The 22,311-nt window shown below is 36.6% G+C and overlaps 1 protein-coding gene across 1 annotated transcript in view; it reads left to right on the top strand.

Moving 5' to 3' along the window:
- Positions 1-21,735, top strand: part of CAND1 (cullin-associated and neddylation-dissociated 1) — a 31,364-nt gene extending 9,629 nt beyond the window's left edge. Inside the window, exons 3-15 of the mRNA XM_014963898.1 lie at positions 5,767-5,921; positions 7,779-7,902; positions 8,366-8,622; positions 8,734-8,839; positions 9,354-9,499; positions 10,644-10,936; positions 11,638-11,779; positions 12,416-13,909; positions 14,704-14,799; positions 16,521-16,690; positions 16,789-16,953; positions 17,173-17,280; positions 18,412-21,735. Of these exons, the coding sequence (XP_014819384.1) occupies positions 5,767-5,921; positions 7,779-7,902; positions 8,366-8,622; positions 8,734-8,839; positions 9,354-9,499; positions 10,644-10,936; positions 11,638-11,779; positions 12,416-13,909; positions 14,704-14,799; positions 16,521-16,690; positions 16,789-16,953; positions 17,173-17,280; positions 18,412-18,636 (3,481 nt within the window). The 3' untranslated portion in view covers positions 18,637-21,735. The remainder of the gene's footprint in view (positions 1-5,766; positions 5,922-7,778; positions 7,903-8,365; positions 8,623-8,733; positions 8,840-9,353; positions 9,500-10,643; positions 10,937-11,637; positions 11,780-12,415; positions 13,910-14,703; positions 14,800-16,520; positions 16,691-16,788; positions 16,954-17,172; positions 17,281-18,411) is intronic.
- The last annotated feature ends 576 nt before the right edge of the window (positions 21,736-22,311 follow it).

Here is a 22,311-nt window from a genome sequence, read left to right as displayed (position 1 = left end):
TTTTGAGCAACTGGAAAAAATGTTTCAACTTTTAGGAATGTGGTCAGGGATGGCTTGATGTATTTTGAGTCTTGGGAGGTAATTCTTAGTAATAATCTGTTTGTTGGCAAATGCTTGTGTGCAAATTTATCAGGAATTTATCTGTTGGAGGAAAAAAGTCTTTACCAGTATCAGTGTCCAGAAATTATTTTAATAAGTTTGCAGGGTTAATTTAACATGATTTACAAGAAGTAAACTAGATTAGATTGTGGATATGGTCCTCTAAATCCCTACTCTTAGGGGGTTAGTAGCTGTGGAGATGGAATCTAAAGATTCCGGTACAGTGCCCTTTTCTTAGATTAAAAGGCAACGCCAGGTTAGTGCCTGAGCTCTGGCTGCTTTTAAAAAAGGATCCTCTCGCAGAGCTGTTCATTTCCACAGGAGTAAATATACCTGCTGAAGCAAGTGAGAAACCATTCCATTACATCCTTGTTTCTGTGCATTTAAATGGCTTCTTTTTATGCCTTTCATTGGATACCGGTCAGTATCTCAATTAATAATTTCCTTGAGATTATCTGTATGCTGTAACTTCTAGAAATGTTGCACCAAATGTTGGTTTTCTGTATTTATTTTTTAGGTATCTGTGTATCTCTGTAAAATACTCAGCAAAATGAGTAAATTACAGTCGTCTTGAATTTGTGGCATTGGGATAATCGTAATGCGTCTATTTCAGATGTCTGTGGCCTAATTTGACTTATGTCAAATTAGTTTCAATTTTTGTGCCTTAACAAAACTGAGTTAATTGTATGTGATATTTCAGTGTGTGGATTTGGTAAATCTGTTTTGCCTTTGATGCTTTTTTTTGGGGTTTTGTTTTAATTCCCAAATTACCAGTATTTTCAGCAGGTTTTATCACATCGGTAGGGTGATGATGGGTAAGGAGAGAAGGAAACCAAGCAGGTTACGGTTTGTGAAGAAAGGCATGGGAAGCGGTAGGTGTGATTGTCTTGGGAATTGCCTGTTCCTGGGTGTTAATCTAAGTGCTGTGCCTCAAGTGCAACCACTGTTTAGAATTCATGAGGGTAAAGCATTATGAGCATGGCCATTGAAAGAGAAGCTCCTAAATTTGCCCAACATAGCGACAGACCACTAAGGCCAAAACTTAAAACCTTACTCTGCTTGTTATCATATTGTAAATCACACTTATTTTGGTTTTGTCGTGAAGCCATGTCTGCTACCTTTCCAAGAGTGAAGGCAGTAGATCTCAGCTCTTTGAGTCCAGCTGGAATTACTGGCTTGTAGTCTTCTGAATCTGCAGAAGCCTAGTCCTTTAGTCTAACTCCCTTCAACAGCTCTGTGTAACGGTTTAGTTTGAGCTGTTGGAACACTGTCTTATCTTTTTTCAGGAGTGGAGAAAATAAATGATTAAGTCGAACAATAATTTTTGAGGGTCTACAGCTGTCCTGTGGTGTGAGCTATATGGTGGAGGGAGATGGCTTTGGAATGACTGAGAGGACTTGTGTAAGGCAGGAAGTGTTCTGAAAGGTGTGGGGAGCTCCCAGTGTGTTTGGAAGCCTTTGTAGCAGGAGGAATGGGAAACTTGATGCTCTGAGACTGAAAAGAAGACTGAGTTTCAGAGGAGCTTGGAACATGTTGGCTTGAATTTTCCTGTAGGTCCCTCTAAACTGTGTTTGACCACTCTGGTTCCTCTTTTTTCCTTTTTTTTCCTCCCGTGCACACTCAAAAGGACAGTTGCTGTTATTGGAAGTGTGGGTTGCTGAAGTGACTAGTTCAAAATGCACAAATTCATTGTCACGTTTGACTATACATTCAGAAGTTAATTCAATATGATCTAATGTGCAAAGTCACATTAAAAAATGGTGAGATAATACAAAGCGTGTATAAGTCAACAAGTGAAATTAATACAAGACAACATTTCCTTGTTAACAGCACTTTGGAATTAAGCTACGCATCTTCGGATCTCCACTGCTAAAGCAATGCAGGAATTTGTCTTTTTTCCACAGCGGTACCAGCAAGGTAGTAAACGTGGAGTTGTCTTGCTGTCATTCTTGGCAAATACAGTACTAAGCTCCTAAACTAACTTCAGTGCCTTTATGCTGAATGCTGTAGCCTCGAGCCTTTCCTTTGGAACAGTGATCTGTGGCTTGTGTGTTCCCTCGCAGCTGCCTGGCTGAGTGTTTTATTAGCTAGTAGTGAACCCAGGGTCCAGCTGAGTTCTTGGAGGGTTAGACTTAAGCTCTAGAGCCATTTCCAGTAAAAGAAGAAGAACTATTTCACTTGTTGTGTTGTACATTGTGTGCTTGACTCCCAATAGATATAAATAAATGAACTCTCCTTTAGACTGTAAAGACTCAAGGGTGATTTTTCTGTCTTTAAACACTTGTGGGTTTCTGTAATACAGTAATACAGATATTTAAGTACCAAGTATAAAGTTTTTGCCTGAGTGGCATAACTTAATTTTGATTTTGGACTATCTGCTTTCAGAATAATAGTCTTTATTGAAATTTTTGTATCGTGCTAGGTTGGACAGATTTCTGCTTACTTATAGATTGTCCCCTGCCCCCATACCGTTTTATGCAGTTGGCTTAATGCCTGTGCTTTTTCTTAATGCGAAACTTGCTCTTAATTCAGAATAATTTAAAAAATCTTACCAAATCAAAACATTTATTCCCATTGTAATCACTGAGGTTTGAAAGGAAATACTTTTCATCCAGGTAATTTCTTTCCATTAACCTGGTACAGTTAGAATATAATGTATTCAATTTATTCATTTTGTGAGAACTGTGTACTAATACTAATCAGGGTTTGGCTTTTTACCGTGATCTGGCAACTCCATTATGACATTGTACAACCAAATGTATGAAGTTGGAAGTTCTCTTCGCACCTGTGGAGCTTGTTTTGTTTTGTAAAGTGTTTTGAAAGGCTGGTTTTGGAGTGGGTGATAGTAATATTTACCCTTGTGTATCGAACTAACTTGTGGCTGAACTGTTGTAAAAGCTTGATAATTGCTAATTGTTTCCAGTCAATGAAAACTGAAGTGCAAATTAATATATTACAACTTGCTGAATATCACTTTTTTTTTTTTTTCTTCAAAATGGGAAAACAGTTTGTATTTGGAGAGGGTACTCCCTTCACACTTGACAAGGAGTTAAACTATGCAAATACTTCAAGTGGAAGGTTGTTCTGCTGCTAATTATGTTAGTCTATTTTACTAATAATTTCATCATCTGCTGGTAAAACATCTGCAGTCTTCTGGTGTTTCAATAAGATAGTTACCGTGTGGTCCTAAAATCATTGCAGCCTCAAAAGTCTGACATAGTTGTAGTGAATCGTGGCATATATTTGAAAATTTAAATTTTGCTTTCTTGATCTTAGTCTTGTTTTGATGAGAAGTTAGTTCCTTAATTTTTTCCCATAGGGTTTCAGTTTGACTTTAACTGTCTAAAATTAGTGTTTACTAACCCTACAGAGATCATTTTAGTCTCAGTTAGCTTTGCTAGAATCAGCTTTAATGAGAAGCACATGTATACAGTGTTAAAGTTATTTGTGAAAAACCAAAAGTTTCTATGGAGGCATTACACTCTAATGTAGTCCTAGTATAATCAGTTTGTGATTGCAGAAAAAGGAGCATCTTAAAGCCATTTGTTCCTACATTAAATGCCACATATTTCAGTTTTATGGTTTTGATCTGTAGAGTGTTTGTCTGTGTACATTGTGTACAATGTTGAAGGGCAAGTACAAAATTTGGAGCCTCCCTTGTAAGACACAGAAACATCTATGATTTCTGATCTATAACGCTTGGCTCTGTCAGTTATAAGGGACACCACCTCTTAGCACAGCACTTGAAATCACTTAAATGCGCTCTGTCCTCTCAGCCTAAATCTCATGGAACCATTGCATAGGCTTACTTTGACTTCTGTACTGCAAGTTGGACCCTGACTTTGATGAAAACAGCAACAAAGCTTGAGCTTTTGAAAAGTGCTTCCTAAAAAATAACAGCCTTGTGCATGTCTTTCCACTCCTCAAAATCTTAACCGGATTGTTTGGATACAAAGGGCTTGCTTGATAAGGTCCTCACACTCTGCTGCTCGTCAAAGCTCACCCTGAGAACACGCATGTGGAATCTCTTGAAAAACTTCTTTGCTTTCTCACTCTGGCCAAAGTTGAATTTGATGATGATGTGTTCAACTTGAAGCATGTGTCACAGGAGGAAGAGCTGTTGAGAATCAGGCTATAGGATTTCCTTGGTGGGACATCTGGAACAGCTGTAAAACGTAACTAGGGGAAGGTCTGTACACAAGCTCAGGTCAGAGTGATGTCCGTTATCCCTTTAATTCAGAAGGAAGAGAAAATGTCTAGTAGTTTTCTGGAGATACATCTGTGTGTCTGTTAATTCTGCTGTTGACTACACTTCTAGTTCACAACTCCTATATTTTCTGTAGATGGTCCATGCTTCTGTTCTTGCCGTTCTTGCCTCAAGCCATTGCTTTTTCTCCTGTGTGACTTTTACACACAGCTCCTTGTTCTCCTGCCCTTGCTTCTGTCATGGTTGGTGTAGAACCTAAGCGTGGTAGAACTTTAGCTTCGTTCCTTCTCCTTTTCCTTCATGGTTTGAAGGAGGGTGGAGCCGGACTCTTTTTGGTGGGTCCCAGTGACAGGATGAGGGGCAATGGGCATAAGCTGGAACGTAGGAAGTTCCATTCAAATATGAGGAAAAACGTCTTTCCGGTGTGGGTGACAGAGCGCTGGAACAGGCTGCCCGGGGGGGTTGTGGAGTCCCCTTCTCTGGAGGTTTTCAAGACCTGCCTGGATGCAGTCCTGAGTAATGTGCTCTGGGCAATCCTGCTTTAGGAGGGGAGTTGGACAAGATGATCTCTAGAGGTCCCTTCCAACTCTGACAATTCTGTGAGTCTGTGATTAACAATGGAGAGCTGCTGACAGTTGATCATAGGGCCAGGAAGACAGTAAGGATGCTGTATTTCTTAGCAGTGAACAAGAATTTACTGGTCAATGGAGAGCTGCTGACAGTTGATCATAGGGCCAGGAAGACAGTAAGGATGCTGTATTTCTTAGCAGTGAACAAGCAGTGAACCACATCTGTGGTTTTAGTATTTTGAACATGTGGGAGCATTTGACAAGTGAATACAAGACCGTTATGATCCTCAGAACAGTTGGAATGACTAATAACAATTCAGAAGAGAGAGAGGAAATGTTACTATGTGCATAGTGGTGTTTGGAGTCTGTGTAAGGAAGGGCATTCCATGTCACTGTATTTCGTTCTATTATTTGTGTTCTATTAAGGAAAGCACTCTAAAGTGGAGAATGAGCCTGAGTGTGTATTGGATTGAACCCAGGGGTTGCTTAGAATAAAGATGCAGTAATTAAGGAGATTGCTTACTTGTCTGTGAACTAAGCAGGCACTGATGGTAAAGCGCATAAACTGATGGCTCTGGCTGGGTAACTTTTGTTATTAATCTAAGCATTGGGAAGTAAGAGGGACCCTGGTTTTGAGACTGAAGGAGAACACTCATGCAAAAAACGTTTCCGCCATTAGATAAGAAACAGGTACTAAACCAGTATTTTGTTACTAGATTTATGGAGACAGGTTATCAACCTAACCAGCTGAAGGTTTTCAGATTTTAAATTTATGCTTTATATTGCTACCAAAACCAACCGTAAGTTTGTGACTTGAATGCAAAATACTAACATAAAATGAGGGGTTATATTTAAGGTTGCAGATGTGATTCTTTTTTTCTATTTATACAGCCTTGGCCCTTTGGTGAGTAAAGTGAAGGAGTATCAAGTTGAGACCATTGTAGATACCCTCTGTACAAACATGCTTTCAGATAAAGAACAGCTACGTGACATTTCAAGCATTGGCCTTAAAACTGTGATTGGAGAACTCCCCCCAGCTTCCAGTGGTAAGACCTCCTGTACTCAAGACTATCTTGTTTTATTGTTTCATTGCTCATTAAAAAAGTGCAAAAGCTGGGTCCTTTAGTGAGGAGGATTCAGTTCTTTTGACACTGGAACTACTTTCTGTTAGAGGAAAGATATGACACAAACATCCTTTTCAGTTTCTTCTTCTCTGACTGTATTTCCAGATTTTACTAGTTTAAAAACTTCTTACTGAAGAATAGCATTTATGTGAAAAACAAATTTACATTATATCAACTTCGGTATAATGGATTGAGTGTAAAAGCTCCTATTTTAATAATTGCCTGGTGGAACATTTCTAGGCTATAGTAACAGCTAAATCTCCTCTTGCTTTTTGATTGATAATGTACTTTAAAATTGATTATAACTCAGGTATTTTTCTTTAATGATCTGATTTCTTGTCTCAGTTTCTGGTGTTTTGAAAAGTACCCTGTGTTTCTAGCAATTGCCTGTTAAATTACTGAAATGCTTACCTGCGGTTTTAAATGTTCTCTCTTTCCTCCAAAAGAGATAGTAATGATGAGCCAGCTCATCAGTTCATGGCATTACTTTGATATCTGAAAAGCATTTGAATAAAATAGTGTAGGATATGAATGAGAATAGAGAGGTGATTGAAAAGCTTTAGAAATGCAGTTTTTAGAGACTGAGTTTTCTTAAATAATAAAAAACCGCCTGTGATTTCAACATCCTTTATTGAAAGTCCACAGAGAAGTCTTGCTTTTATCAAGCAGTAGTGAGATGTGGAAACTTTTACTTAAAATCAGTTATTTCTTTAATCAGTTTAAGCTTTTCTTCTTTTGTTTGATTATACAAAACAAAAGATTTTTGGGTGGAGGTAAAGCTCAAACAAAAATATAGCAAAATCTTTCAATATAATTAGTATTCCTAGTACAAAAGGAATCTAGGTATTATTTCTTGCATTCAACGCAAACATAGATTGTTGTCTTTTTTCTTAGCCTCTGTGGTAACACATTTGACTGTCCAATTGTTGTGTTTAGTATTAGTTGTATAGTTAAAAATAAGCCATAAATATATAAAAATTATATTTAATATAGATTGGAATGCTAAAGATTTCACATCTAAATTCCCAAAGTGTGATTTAACAAAAACTTCATGCTAATGAAGATGAGTGCTAGCCATTGGGGAGCTGCTACCATGACATGAGTATCTTCGTTTCTCAGATTTATCCCAAACAACATTAGACAGTTGCGGGGAAGGGGAAGCGATGGTGTTGTGGTAAAGATGTTCTTATCTGAATTTTAAAATACTTTGGGTATACATTTTTTCTCTTTTCTCAAATGTTCTAGCAGTATTTCAGGTACTCATTATTTAAGTTACTTCATTATATACTTCATTATACCAAGTTGATATAATGTAAATTTGCACTTCATGTGCAAAATAATTTTATTTTGATGTTTCGTTATGCAGCTATTCTTTAGAGGCGGCTCTGTCTACTTCTGTGCTTCCCCTTGTCTTTTTAGTTACTCATTTACTTTTATCAATAGTCCTTTCATTTGTTGCTCCAGACTCATCTTGGCCTTCGCTTTCCATTGCTTGCCCTACCAAAACCAGTGTCCTTCCTGTTGTATATACCTTATGGGACAATTAAGAAGCCTTCCTGCTGAGTGTGTTTCTACATAGATAGTCTTTCAGCTCTGATGCAGAGCGTATGTTACATTAACAAACAAACTGGCTGTTCAAGCTTGTTTTGTTGTGTGGGAAGAGCTGTTTTGTGTTGAGATCAGGTTGCTTTCCATAGTCACAAATTTGATCTCTGGTGTTTAAAAACTACTTTTTTTTTTTTTAATTATGAAAACACTGAGGTTTTGTTGTACTTTCAGGTTCTGCATTAGCAGCTAATGTTTGCAAAAAAATCACAGGGCGTCTCACAAGTGCTATAGCCAAGCAGGAAGATGTGTCTGTTCAACTGGAAGCACTGGATATCATGGCTGATATGCTGAGCAGGTAAACATCGCTCTTCCAAAACACTGGTGAATGCTCATAAATACTCCTTAAAACTTGAACTTTAATTTTCGATATGTTAAATTTAAATTACTTGAGGTTATGTGAAATAATATGGTAATGTATTAAGCATAAGTGAAACTTCATTTAGGAGGAAAAAAAATGAATGTATTGAAGATAAGCTGATTGATAGATGGATTATTTTATTATTTAGTCTTCTGAGAACTGTAGTTTTAACCTTATTTATATAGCCTTACTCATATTTATGTTTAACATTAAATGTTTATTACTTTGAGGGTGTATTTTAAACTTATTTCTTGTTTTTAAAAGTTCCAAAAGCTTAAATGTAAAGACTTGATTAGAATCTTTGTGGTGTTTTAAGAATATTTAGAGGAATTGTTGTACAGTATATGAACCAAATTATCTAGATTCAATTGTTTTGAGTTTGTGTTTTGTCTGTTTTAAGGCAAGGAGGACTGCTTGTTAACTTCCATCCTTCAATTCTGACCTGTCTGCTCCCCCAGCTGACTAGCCCCAGACTTGCTGTGAGGAAAAGAACCATCATTGCTCTGGGTCACCTGGTTATGAGTTGTGGCAATATGGTTTTTGTTGACCTCATTGAACATCTGTTGACAGAGCTGTCTAAAAATGATTCCATGTCAACAACTAGGACCTATATACAATGTATTGCTGCTATCAGTAGGCAAGCAGGTCATAGAATAGGTAAGAAAAATATATATAATTTGTATACATACATATAAAAATACAATATTCTGTAGCTTTAAAAGTTTTTTAGATGAGAGTAATTACTTTTGCTTTTTCTTCTCTTACCAGGTGAATATCTTGAGAAAATAATTCCTTTGGTTGTAAAGTTTTGTAATGTAGATGATGATGAACTACGAGAGTATTGCATTCAAGCCTTTGAATCCTTTGTTAGGAGGTAAGTTATTCTCAGATGCCTATTTCAGGCTTTCTTAAAATCTAGTAAGTGCACCGTTTGGTCGTGAGCTGTCAAGAGACTGTCACCTTGGTACAAAATATTTTTTGTGAGCTTTGAGCTGGAACTGTTCCTATTATTTTATCTTGTAACTTTACTGTTAAGCAGGGTGCTATGCCTGTACTTCAGGAACTTTCTACTGTGCCGTGGCTACTTATGCAAACAGGAGGGGCAAAATACTCTAATAATATTTGTTGTCCAATAGTGGTAACAAAAAAATTGGTATCCAAAGGCATATCTTGGTCCTTTGCAACATTCCAGTCTAGCAAATCCATTTATATAGTAGCATTGCCCTTTCTGAACTTTCTTTCTGAATTTCTGTAATTCATATGGATGCATTGATGGTAATTGGTTTGGCTAATGTCCCCAAAGTAGGGTATGTGGCATGAAATCCTCTAGAAAAAAATCAAAAAATCTTCAAAGTAATATGACAGGATTGTATTTTTATATTATGCAGATGTCCTAAAGAAGTTTATCCTCACGTATCTACTATTATAAACATTTGTCTTAAATATCTCACCTATGATCCTAATTACAATTATGATGACGAAGATGAAGATGAAAATGCTATGGATGCTGATGGTGGTGATGATGATGATCAAGGTATATTCACTTTTTGGTTTGGGGGAGAGAAAGAGCTTGTGAAATTGCGCTCATCTGAGAAAATAGATATGGGTGATATTGCTACTAAGTGCCAGCATTTGAATGACTGGTATACTTTTGTATTCAATTTTTGTACTGTTTTTAAAAATAAAAATGCAGGAATAAAATATGGAATAAAAATAAAAATTAAATGGAATAAAATAATGGAAATTAAAAAAATAAATGGAACATTAAAAATGGAATATAAATATAGGATATTGTTGTTGGAGATAAATAATTTCAAGGGTGAACATAAAGTACGAGACAAATATTTTAAAATACTTGAAAGGTGGAAAAAGGCAAAAGTGTGGAGGATGATATAACTAAAGTGAGAAGAGCTTCGGTTAGTGAATTGAAAATACATACTCAGCATGGGAAAGGCTTCTCACTACTTCCCATTAAAATAAATTGTTACCTAAAGCATAAAATCAGAATAGCTTGAAAATTGCAAAATACTTATTTTTTTTTTTCTGTGTGATAAAAATGTTTTAGACTGAGAGGCACGTTTACTGTTAAGATGGTGGCAATACCTTGCCATATGTAAGCTTCATGAAAACTTGGACACACGAGTAGTCTGAACCTGGAGCATAACATTCTTATTACTTTAAGAATGAATGAGCTGCAAAGATGTTGCTTTAGCACTTAGAAAGTCAGTTTGTATTGCTTATTGTATATTTTTTTAGTTGTCCTTTTTGGGGGCAAAGTATGGTTTGATTTACTCCTAGAAAGAAACAAACGGAATAATTTGTTGAACCTTGATCAACTAGTAATTGTTGTTGCATTGTTGCTTATGTCACAAATAAAGAGGAATATGCTTTAAATTAGTAGCCAGGCAGTAAATACGATGGGAGTTGCCTTGTCCTCTTTGCAGTTTAAATTAATACATGTGTAAGACTAGTGTGAAAAAAATTGGCAGAGAAAATAATTAGCCTCATGATTTTAGGCAGTTTAGAAGGCTTTTTATGCATGTTTTTTGACATACTTCTGAATTTATTTCTTTGTGCCTTACACAAAGAACCCAAGTATGTTCTTATTAATTGTTTAAAATAAAACTTGATGCTTTGATTGTCTAGACTTGAACATATGCATAATTTATTTTTTCAAGGGAGCGATGATGAATATAGTGATGATGATGACATGAGCTGGAAAGTGAGGCGTGCAGCTGCGAAGTGTCTGGATGCTGTGGTTAGCACACGACATGAAATGCTTCCAGAATTCTACAAAACTGTATCTCCTGCTTTAATAGCCAGATTCAAAGAACGCGAAGAGAATGTCAAAGCAGATGTTTTTCATGCATATCTTTCTCTTTTAAAACAAACTCGACCTGTGCAGAGTTGGCTTTGTGATCCTGATGCAATGGAACAAGGAGAGACACCTTTGACAATGCTTCAGAGTCAGGTTATTTGTCAAGATTTTTGTTATCTTTGAGAAGACACGCTGAAGGGGCCCCATATGCCATATCGTACTGTCTTCATACACGGATTGCAGTTTGTTACTGTAGTACTAACACAGAGAGCAAGCCAGGTAAACTGGCCCAGAAAAATGCAGTAGTCTTGGAAACTGAAATCACCAACTCGGGAAAATGTGCTTATCTGACCATCACCTGTAAAAGTTGCATGTTCTGTGTAGTTTAGCCAAATTACCAAAGAAAAATGGTTCTTTTGTGCATTCTGGAATGCAGATGTAAGCTCTAATGATCAAGATAAAACTGGGTTTGGTACAACATATTTTATTTGCAGAATAGAAAGGATAGTGTTGAAAAACTGTTTCTAAGTGAATTGTTTGGGTGACTTTTCAGTTGTTGCCCTCTACAGTTTTATTAATGCAAATCTAGTTTTGGTTTGTTTCATCTTACCTTTTAAATGACTTTTTTTTTGGATAGCAATTCTTTTGAATCTTTGTTTCCCAGGGTTTAGAACTTCTCTAGTTCTGTAGAGAAATCAGAAATAGAGGGGTAGGACACACATAGAATCGTAGAATCATAGAATGGTTAGGGTTGGAAGGGACCTCAAAGATCATCTATCTTTATGGCCCCCAGTGATTAAAGATGAAAGGAATGTTAGCTGTCGAATCAATTAACAGATGTGTGATGATTACAGGTCCCCAACATAGTTAAAGCCTTGCACAAACAGATGAAGGAGAAAAGTGTGAAGACTCGTCAGTGTTGCTTTAACATGCTGACTGAGCTAGTAAATGTCTTACCTGGAGCCCTAACACAACACGTTCCTGTACTTGTACCAGGTATGAGAAACATATTATTAACTTAAAGATTTATTGGTCTATTGGATATAAAGTTTCAAAATCTTTAAATCTTGACTGTGCTTTTTGCAAAAGCTTTGAAGTGTTGCTTCTATTTAAAGAAATCAGCAAAATAATCAGCTACTGTGTGGATCCATATAAATATTTTAGTGACGTCTTTCCATTAATCTTGAAAACAAGAGTTGGCTGTGAGATTGAGATTAATTTTTTTTTTTCCCTCTAAAAAGAAGGTTAATTTGCTTCTTAATTGTAAGATAAAACTGCCTTTTTGTCTCAACAGAGCAAAATATTGTCCATAGTTTAGCTCTTGGGACCTAAAATGTGCAATTTCAAAGTAACAAGGAAAAGTAAGTTTGGAAAAGCTAAAGCTTCAGAATCCAATTATAATTAAGAAAATACATCACAAACCATCAAAAGGCCCCTGTCCTCTCTATAGAGGAAGCTTGAAAACTGATTGCTTCCAACCCTCTTTCATTATTTTATTCATTCAAGAAAGGCTGGGAGCAGGAAAACATAAATTGAGTATAGCTGTCTGCCTTCAGAAATTGTGCAGTGTTCTAACAGAATATAAATATCCAACCTAAAAATACTTATTTTTTTTTTCCTGTTTTCTTCCAGGAATAATTTTTTCACTGAATGACAAATCAAGTTCTTCTAATCTGAAGATAGATGCTTTGTCCTGTTTGTATGTGATCCTCTGCAATCATACTCCCCAGGTCTTTCATCCTCATGTTCAAGCATTGGTACCTCCAGTTGTAGCTTGCGTTGGAGACCCGTTTTACAAGATAACATCAGAGGCGCTTCTGGTTACCCAACAGCTTGTGAAAGTCATTCGTCCTTTAGACCAGCCTTGTTCCTTTGATGCAAATCCTTACATCAAAGATTTGTTTACTTGTACAATCAAGAGATTAAAGGCTGCTGACATTGATCAGGAGGTAAAAGAAAGGGCAATATCTTGCATGGGTCAAATCATTTGTAGCCTTGGTGACAGCCTAGGCTCAGACCTGCCTAGTACACTTCAGATCTTCCTCGAGAGACTGAAGAATGAGATCACTCGGTTGACTACAGTGAAGGCCATGACATTGATTGCTGGTTCTCCTTTGAAGATAGACTTGAGACCAATCCTTGGGGAAGGAGTTCCTATTCTTGCTTCTTTTTTGAGAAAGAACCAGCGAGCTTTGAAACTGGGCACTCTTTCTGCTCTAGATATTTTAATTAAGAATTACAGCGACAGCTTGACGGCTGCCATGATTGATGCTGTCCTGGATGAGCTTCCACCTCTGATTAGTGAGAGCGATATGCATGTGTCGCAGATGGCCATCAGTTTTCTGACAACTCTGGCTAAAGTATATCCTTCCTCCTTGTCAAAGATTAGTGGATCCATTCTCAATGAACTTATTGGGCTGGTGAGATCGCCTCTACTTCAGGGTGGAGCACTTAGTGCCATGCTAGAATTTTTCCAAGCTCTGGTTGTGACTGGTACAAATAATTTAGGCTATATGGATTTACTGCGCATGCTAACGGGTCCAGTGTACTCCCAGAGCACAGCACTTACTCACAAGCAGTCTTACTATTCCATTGCCAAATGTGTTGCTGCCCTTACTCGAGCCTGCCCTAAGGAAGGACCGGCTGTTGTAGGTCAGTTCATTCAAGATGTCAAGAACTCGAGGTCCACGGATTCCATTCGGCTTTTGGCTTTGCTTTCTCTTGGGGAAGTTGGACATCACATTGACTTAAGTGGACAAATTGAGCTGAAGTCTGTAATACTAGAAGCATTCTCTTCTCCTAGCGAAGAAGTCAAATCGGCGGCGTCTTACGCGTTAGGCAGTATTAGTGTTGGCAATCTTCCTGAGTATCTGCCATTTGTCTTACAAGAAATAACCAGTCAGCCTAAGAGGCAATACCTTCTTCTTCATTCCTTGAAAGAAATAATTAGCTCTGCATCAGTCATTGGTCTCAAACCATATGTTGAGAACATCTGGGCCTTACTCCTGAAACACTGCGAGTGTGCAGAAGAGGGTACAAGGAATGTTGTTGCTGAATGCTTGGGCAAGCTTACATTAATAGACCCAGAGACACTGCTTCCACGACTCAAGGGATACTTGGCATCAGGTGAGTAGCAGTAACTCATGTACATACTGCAGCAAGTGGCCTTATGCTGGCTATTAATAAACTGATCTAGTTTTGCAAATTACTTGCATAAATTTTGTGATACTCTTGAAGTTTTGCTTTCCTCGTGCCCCAACACTGTGAAGCTTAGATGGTTCCATTTTTATGGGAAGAAATTAGTCATACATAGCATGAATTAATTTTATGTTCTGCTTTCAGACTGTGGTATTTCAGTTAATGATGTTATGTTTAACTAAGGGTTATAAACTTAAAGGGGAAGGAACGTGGGTGACAAAGGGACAGTGCTACTTGACAAACCAGATGCAACATGGTGACGTTTTGGTGTAAATTACAGTATTCCTAACTTTCAGATGAGAATTCTGAATTTTTTTAAGGGTTAGGAGGGATCATTGTGCATATTGTGCATTCATTGATCAGTCTTATAGCAAGAATATTGACATGTTTTCTTCATGTACTTCTGCTTTAAAGAGGAGAGTGGTTTGTAAGCCTGTGTGGTGAATGAAACAAATCAGTCCTAGTAGGCTCATTATTTGAATTTTCTGTAGCAGATAACGTTAAATGTTTATTACAAATGTCAGGGTCTCTTTTCCCCTGTTTAAAATGTACCATAAGAACAACTATGGATAAAACATATTGCATTGCTAGTAGTAAGTAACATTTCTTCTTTAGCGTTCCTAAGAGTATTAGAAATTTAAAAAGAATGGAATTGAACATGATGTAAATTCTGTAGTTGTACTGTTTTAACGTTACGTACTTAAACTTTTGCTTCATATTAGGGTCCTCATATGCTCGAAGTTCGGTGGTTACTGCTGTCAAGTTCACTATTTCTGATCATCCACAACCCATAGACCCACTCTTGAAGAACTGCATAGGTAAGTTCTCTACTTCAGTGACAGCAGCTACTTTTTCAAGCAATAAAACTGCACTTAAAAATTGTTTGTTGCGTTTTCAGAAAAAAAATATTTTGCAGGTACCAGAACCAGCTGCTAATGGTAACCTTTGGAACAGTTATAAAATGTTTCCATGCTAGCCAACTATTTCTATTAATTCTAGCTTGTTTGAATTCTGAGCAAGAAGAGTTGTGTGATAAAAATGGACAAAGAATACAAGGAGCTAGGGCTTTTAGGAAGATGGTACCCAAAAGCTGGTTTCCTTTCTCATGGTCTTGCCAAGTTATATCAGTTTGATGTAGTATGGTGCTGTCTTTACCTGGAAGGGTGGTCTTGGAAATATTTGATGTTCAGTCATTTAAAATATGTATGCACCTGTGAATTCTTAGTATTACCAGATGGCAAATTGTAAATGTAGGTCCTTAGGATTCTATAATGCTCTGTGTTTGGAAAGTTACTGGAAACGTGTGTATTTTTACAGGGATAATGTAAACAGAGCTTCCAGTATAACATCAGTGTGATGAAGACCTTTGCAGTGCTGTGCTTTTTTGATCTTTTTTTCATTTGTATGACAAAGTATTGTAGATTTGTTTAATATGCTAAGGTGAATGTTTTATAATGGCTTGATTACAGGTTTAAAGACCTGTTAAAAATTGTGCATACTGCTATAACTAATGGGAAGGGGAAGATTAATCTTTGAAAACACACAGTTCTGTAGAGAGCAAGGTTTTTATTTATGGGGAAGTGGTGTCAGTTCCTGTGTGTTGTTTTCATCAGTAAGTTCAAAATTTTTTAATAATTTGTTAAAGAATTGACTATGATTCCAGGTTTTTTCTCCCTGCTTTTCCTCCCACTGAAGCTGCCTTGCCTCTTAGGTTTCTGGAAATACTTACTGATTACTCAGTCAAAAAACTATTGGTATCTAGTACTTCAAAAATGTCAATCATTTTTTGGTTTTGTTACCCAGGGTTTGAGTTTTAGTGTGTAGAAGTCACTTTGTTGTTTACACCCTGTTGGTTTTTTTTTGCCTTTTAAAAATTTCACTCCCCTTGGAAGTTGCTAGTAAACTTGACAGACATTGGGGAAAAACATGTTCTATTCCTGCAGGATTTTATCTGTGTTAGAGAACTATAGACATTGTAAACTGAAAATGCTCAGAGAGTGTGGTGGAATGGGATGAGAAAGGTGTTGCTAATATATACTGAGTGGGCTTATCCTTGGGTAATTTAGGAGTTCTCAATATATGCCAGTTTAGAGTTTAAAAATCAGTATGTTGATAGTTTCCTTACGAGGTGTTCTCTAATTCTTGAACTGCAGAATTTAAATTAATTTTCTAATGCATATTCTGTGGGACTTTCATGGAGAAAAGGAAAGGTTGTATTAAATATAATTTTCATTAGTTTACACACTATAGCTTTAAAAAAAGTTGAAATGTCATTAAGTGATAGCCATTTCTTTTGGTGGTGTGTTTTCTACTTACGTTTCATTATCTGAAATGTGATGTATCAGTATATAATGCTTTTGATATGATTGTAATCAAGTAGATTTTTTTTGTGTGTAATCATGCCAGATATTGGTCTATGTTACACTAAAATGAGTCCTGCTCTAAATATGTCCTCTTGAAAAGTTAAAACTAAGCAAAGATATTTTTAAAGTAGCAAAAAGATCCTCATGGGTTTGTGTTTTTTTCTATGTGATTGCAGGTGATTTTCTGAAAACACTGGAGGACCCAGATCTCAATGTCAGGAGAGTAGCCCTAGTGACATTTAACTCAGCTGCACACAATAAACCATCATTAATAAGGGACCTCTTAGATACTGTGCTTCCTCATCTTTACAATGAAACAAAAGTCAGAAAGGAATTGATCAGAGAGGTATGTTAACTAAGAAAAACAGTGCTAAGTATACCCAAGTAGATTATTTGTTTTTCTAAATATATTACTACTTAACTTTGTTTTTCATTTGCTAACAGGTGGAAATGGGACCATTTAAGCATACAGTTGATGATGGATTGGACATAAGGAAAGCAGCTTTTGAGTGCATGTATACTCTTTTGGATAGCTGTTTGGATAGACTAGATATATTTGAATTCTTAAACCATGTTGAAGATGGCCTGAAGGATCACTATGATATTAAGGTTAGCTGTTATTTTTCTTCGTGTAAGCAGTGACTTAGTCAAAATATTTTAAATAGCGAATAGACAAAAAATGGTAAAAATATTACTTCATATGCTTCACTATATTTGCCATTTTTATTGAAGTGTTGCTGCTAAAAAGGCTACGCAACATTGTAGGAAATATCTCTCCGTATCATGCTGAGCATAACTGATTGTTGAATTGCTTTTCTCTCCACCTAGATGCTAACCTTTTTAATGTTGGTGAGATTGTCTACCCTTTGTCCAAGCGCAGTGCTCCAGAGGTTGGATAGGCTTGTTGAACCTTTGCGTGCTACATGTACAACTAAGGTATTGTTTTCAATTTAAAGCTTGCTTACGTTACTTATTTTGTGCTGTCTCATAGAAATATAAATGAACTCGTGTGTGAAGAATACTTCTGAGAATCTAGATGTATTGCTGCAGCATTTCCTGAGCAACGGTTCATAAGCTGCAATAGGGCAATATAAATTGGGTGGGCCATTATATATGTATTAAATTTCTTTAAATTACAAATGGAAGAGTAGACTTGTTAGCTTCTCTTTAAAAATCCTCTGTTTCTTTGGTGCCATTTGTTTTCTTCCTTAAAAATCTAGCTGCCACTTGGGCAACTTCTAAGTCTTGTTTCATTATAAATAGTGAAACAAGAGTACCGAGAGTTTTTCTGACTTCTAATGATTATGTTGTTGCAGACAAGCATTTGGGTGATGAAGGGTGGAGGCAGTGTAAAGCAGCCTTGGTTATGTTGGGGTTTTTTGTATTCTGTTTTGGTTTTCCCTTCTTCATTTATATTACAAGATTTTGGCACAGCTAGTCTCCTCGCATTCCTGCTCTTATCTTGATCCGCCTACATCCTCTGACAGTCACTTAATGCCTGATTTACCTTGGTTTTCCATTACTGTATCTTTTTACATTTCACATCAACAAATTTGACTGCTTTTAATGATAATTTATGTTTGTATCACTGAAACATCTTTGAGAATTGTAAGAGGAGGTTGAACAGTTATTCTAAGGAGGGTAAACATTTTTTAAAAATCTATTTTCTGAAAGCTGGAATTATTGTTTTAATATCATTTTAGTGTTGTTTACTGAGGTTACTAGCTAGAAGTTGTCTACTATAATTGTTTTGATAATTGACTTGGTAAGCAGAAAAAAGTTGTAAGCTACCATGTAGTATTCAAGTTTCAGTCTTATTTGTAAACTGCTGGTAAAAAGTCTGCTAAAAAGTAGCTGTTTGGAGGGTACTTTTGCATGTTGTTATTGGTTTTGGATTTGTGGGGTTTTTTTGTTTTGTTTAAGAGCTTAGGCCATTTTGAAAGGTGTGCAAAGTGGTAGTATGGGAAGAAATAGGTCTTTAAAAAAAAAAAAAAAATCTTACAAGGTGGGTGCGTATAGAGGGAGGGTTAAGCAAAAGTTTTAAACTTAGTTTTGTTTCTTCCCTAGGTAAAAGCGAACTCAGTGAAACAGGAGTTTGAAAAGCAAGATGAACTGAAACGATCTGCTATGAGGGCAGTAGCAGCGCTTCTAACCATTCCAGAAGCAGAGAAGAGTCCCTTAATGAGTGAATTTCAGTCACAGATAAGCTCTAACCCTGAGCTGGCAGCCATCTTTGAAAGTATCCAAAAAGATTCATCATCCACTAACTTGGAATCAATGGACACTAGTTAGATGTTTGTCCAAAATGGGGACCATTATGTTGAACCATATGATGCACTGAAATGACAGATTGAGTAAGAAACAGAAAAAGTATCTAATCTACACATTGTTCCACTTTATTTACCTTTATGGAGACAGTTGGCTTTTCCCATTGTTGCTTTTCTAGCATTTATTCCAGAAATGTATTTCCATAATCCAGAGTTTGTTAACCACTCTTGTTTTAGTGGATTTGGCCACATTTGGGAATTAAAAAGTTGACACATGATGTATGGAAATAGGTTCCAACATCCATTTGCCCTGTAATGTTTAGGATTAAAATGTCAAAATTTTGTGACCATGATTTTTTTTTTTTCTTTTATTCACTCTTTCTACTTGTAAACAAAAGGTGGGGAGGGGGGGGAGGAGGTGGGAATCCAGCGTCCAGGTGCACCATTTTTTTGTACTTTTTATTCTTTTTTGTTTCAGCTTCATAAATTGGTTTGGCTGGCAGATGAATTCTGTGTAAGATTTATTACATTAAAGAGAGGGTTTGGGCACAGTTCAAAAAACTCAGACATAAATGTCATTTTTAAAGGTGTGGGGATTAGAAAACAAATATCCCTATTGTGCACACTAACTTTGCATGAGCAAGTTTACAAATATATATTGTCTGTAAAACAGCATGTGCAGTTTATTCGTAATGCAAGTTAAAATAAGTTCTACTGTATCAGTGCAGTTTTCAGGTATTTTGACATACAGACCATTCATACAGGGAGGGACGAATGGTTGTCTTAACCTGGCTTTTTTAAATGCCAGTAGTATGACCCTGCAGATGTTTTACAGTAAATATGACAATTCCTGCAGTTTTGATGGTTTTTCACTCCCAAAGGCTGGATCTCCTGGAATTGAGGTGGACGAACAAGAAGATCAGAGTGAAATAGGATCAGATAGAGGTAAAATGAGCAGAGAACAATAGTGGCTGCTCAGTGAGTCCTGAACCTCTGGATTCAACTTTGCTTTTGTTACAAGAATACAAAAGGAAGTTTCCTCAGTGGCTTCTACCTCCTATTTTTCATCCAGCAGCTTTTGTTAAGGCACTAATATTCCGTGTTACCTAGACAAGTATTGCCAGAGCATCGTTTTGTGCCTGCCAGCCTGTGGAACCACCAGTAGGTCGCAGTGATGCAAGTGCCATACAGTAGCCTGGCAAGATAGGAAACAGGGAATGGTCTCAAGTCTGGAGAGAGATAGAAAGCAAACAGACACGAGAAGAAAAAAAAAAAAAATCTGCTGTGAATACGTTGAGGTAATTTAAAAGTGGACAAGAAGTTGGTAGCTGGTAGTCCCACAATGAACTGGACTTGGGACTTCAGTAGCAAAAGATGAGGCAGCAGTGCCTCAAATTGAGACTTGTCGTTACTTGGTTAATGCAGTTGCTTAGTTGTTTTGGTTTTTTTAAGTCAGATCTGAATTTGATTTTTCTCTAGGTAATTGGTATTTTTTAGCTAGTTTGATATTTTGGAAACCTGTTACATGGATAGGTGGCATAAGCTGCTACGTGACTAAGCAAACATACATTTTTATGACCTCAGAGACAGTTTCCTGTGAGCACGGGGGCTCGGGGGCAAATTCTTCACCTTACACGCTTGCAGCTTGGGAAAAGCAGGGGAGATATTGGTGCATTTTACATTAATAAAAGGACCTGAACGAAGAGATCTATGAGCTCATTCAGTAGTAACAATTTTAATGCTGTAGAAACTTTTGAAATTGTAGCTTTCTCTGTCTCCAAAGTCTTCATACTAATGTAACAATTGTCTTCTAGAAGTAGAAATAAATGAGATTAAATGTACCAACTTATCTAAATGTCATGAAATAGAATGGGATGACTCTAGAGAGAAACCATATGGTAGAAAAAGCTCTGTGAATTAGGTGCATTTTATCTTGCCGTATAACTCATCTACTTCAATTACAGCAGTATGCAGGCCTCCTAATTAAGAATCTGTTGTGCTAATTAGTTGTCAAACTAATCTCAGAACTTTCATGTTTTCAGAGTGCATTAAAATGTTTTACAGACCTAAAGCTAGGTGTGAGAATGGCGTGATAAACATGAAATGTGAGGCTAAAATATGTGAATAGAGTAGGTGACAACGGTAAGTAAACAGAAGACTTCTATTTCTAGTTGAGAGATTTGTTTATGTACTATCGTAATGCCTAATGTGGTGGATGCAAATAATCTTCACTTTATTTTGCCGTAATTACAGTGGAGCAAGCTTAAGGACAGATGAGCAGGCTGAGCTATATTGCTTACTGAACACTTTATTGCAAGAGAGTAATTTTCACTTTGACCACTCGTAAAGCAGGTGGGAACAGAAGAATTAAGTCTTCCCTGTAAATTACAGAAATTCTAAGAGTATGGTTATCTTCAAGTAGCAGTTGGTTATTTCAGTGATGTAGGAAGACAGACTCATAAAGGTTGTAACTGCATCGTAATTACTGAAATTATTTTAAATTTTATTAAATCTGTCCAGTTTAGATGCTCAAATTCCTCTGATTTTTCACTGCATCACTTGATTGAAAGTTATGTTTTTCCCCACCGTATATCCAGGTATTGGGGTAACTTGAGTGTATTTATGCTTTTAGCACAATTTGGTTCAGGTAGTTCTGTTAAGGATGATTTCAGGAATACCTGTAGCTGCTCTTTAAATGCTAAATATTTGAAACTAAAATATGAAATTACTCTCACTAAAACCAAACTAGAATTCTAGAAGACTGCTCTTAAAGATTTTTTTTGTATAAATAGAACTTTCTCTAGTGTTTTTCATCATTTTGCACACAGGCAATTGAAACCAATTAATAAGCTTGCACATAATATAGAAATGGTTGGCCATTCCTTGCATTGTAAATTCTCGCCTTTAAATATTTTTGTATCTCAAAAATACTTTATACTCAGATTTTCCATGAAAAGTCTTGCCATCCTTGCAAGGGAGGTCTTTTCTAAAATTGTAAATTGAAAACTACAAGTACCTTAAGAACGCTGCACTTCAATCATGTACATTTATTTTTTTAATACAGTTTTCCTTCAAAATGTTACATCTAATACAGCAGTTGACAAAATAAAAGAGCTGAACTACTTCCAGATTGTATTTTTATGAGATGAACAAAGCAGTACATATGCTTGTAAACAGCATTGCTTCTCTCAAATGAAGGATCATTTTAACATTTCGTCAACTTAAATTAGAAATATGAATTACAGTAGTAGCAGGTATGAACTTTTATTTGGCTTAACAGATATACTCAGTAATGATTCTAGGAAACGAGTTCTGGTGGACTGGTTAGTAGTAGTGATTAAGCAGTTGTTCTCATATTCCCTGGCACTTCCCTTTTCTCACCTCCCCTTGAGATGCAAAGTAACGTGTGGCCTTGGAAGTGTGTGGGGTTTTTTGGTTTGGTTTTGTTAATCCTGATCATTCTGACTGCAATGACACCTGTTTCTGCCAAACACCAAATGGTTAAGCCTGCAGCCTCTGGGTTTTATTTCCCTGTTGCTCTAAACTTCAGGTGAAGGTACTTTTGTTGTTGGTACTGTTCTTAAAATTAGTATCAGAGAAATGAAATATACTAGTCAGTTTATTACTTTTTTTGTGTCCTTGTTTCCTCCTTGCTATGAGATGGAAAGATTTTCTTGCTGCACAATTGAACATGAACAGG

Source organism: Calidris pugnax, unplaced genomic scaffold, assembly GCF_001431845.1.
Source record: "Calidris pugnax isolate Ruff unplaced genomic scaffold, ASM143184v1 scaffold44, whole genome shotgun sequence".
NCBI classification, from domain to species: Eukaryota; Metazoa; Chordata; class Aves; order Charadriiformes; family Scolopacidae; genus Calidris; species Calidris pugnax.
The sequence above is the reverse complement of the archived record's forward strand: the minus strand, read 5'-3'. Positions and strand labels throughout refer to the sequence as shown.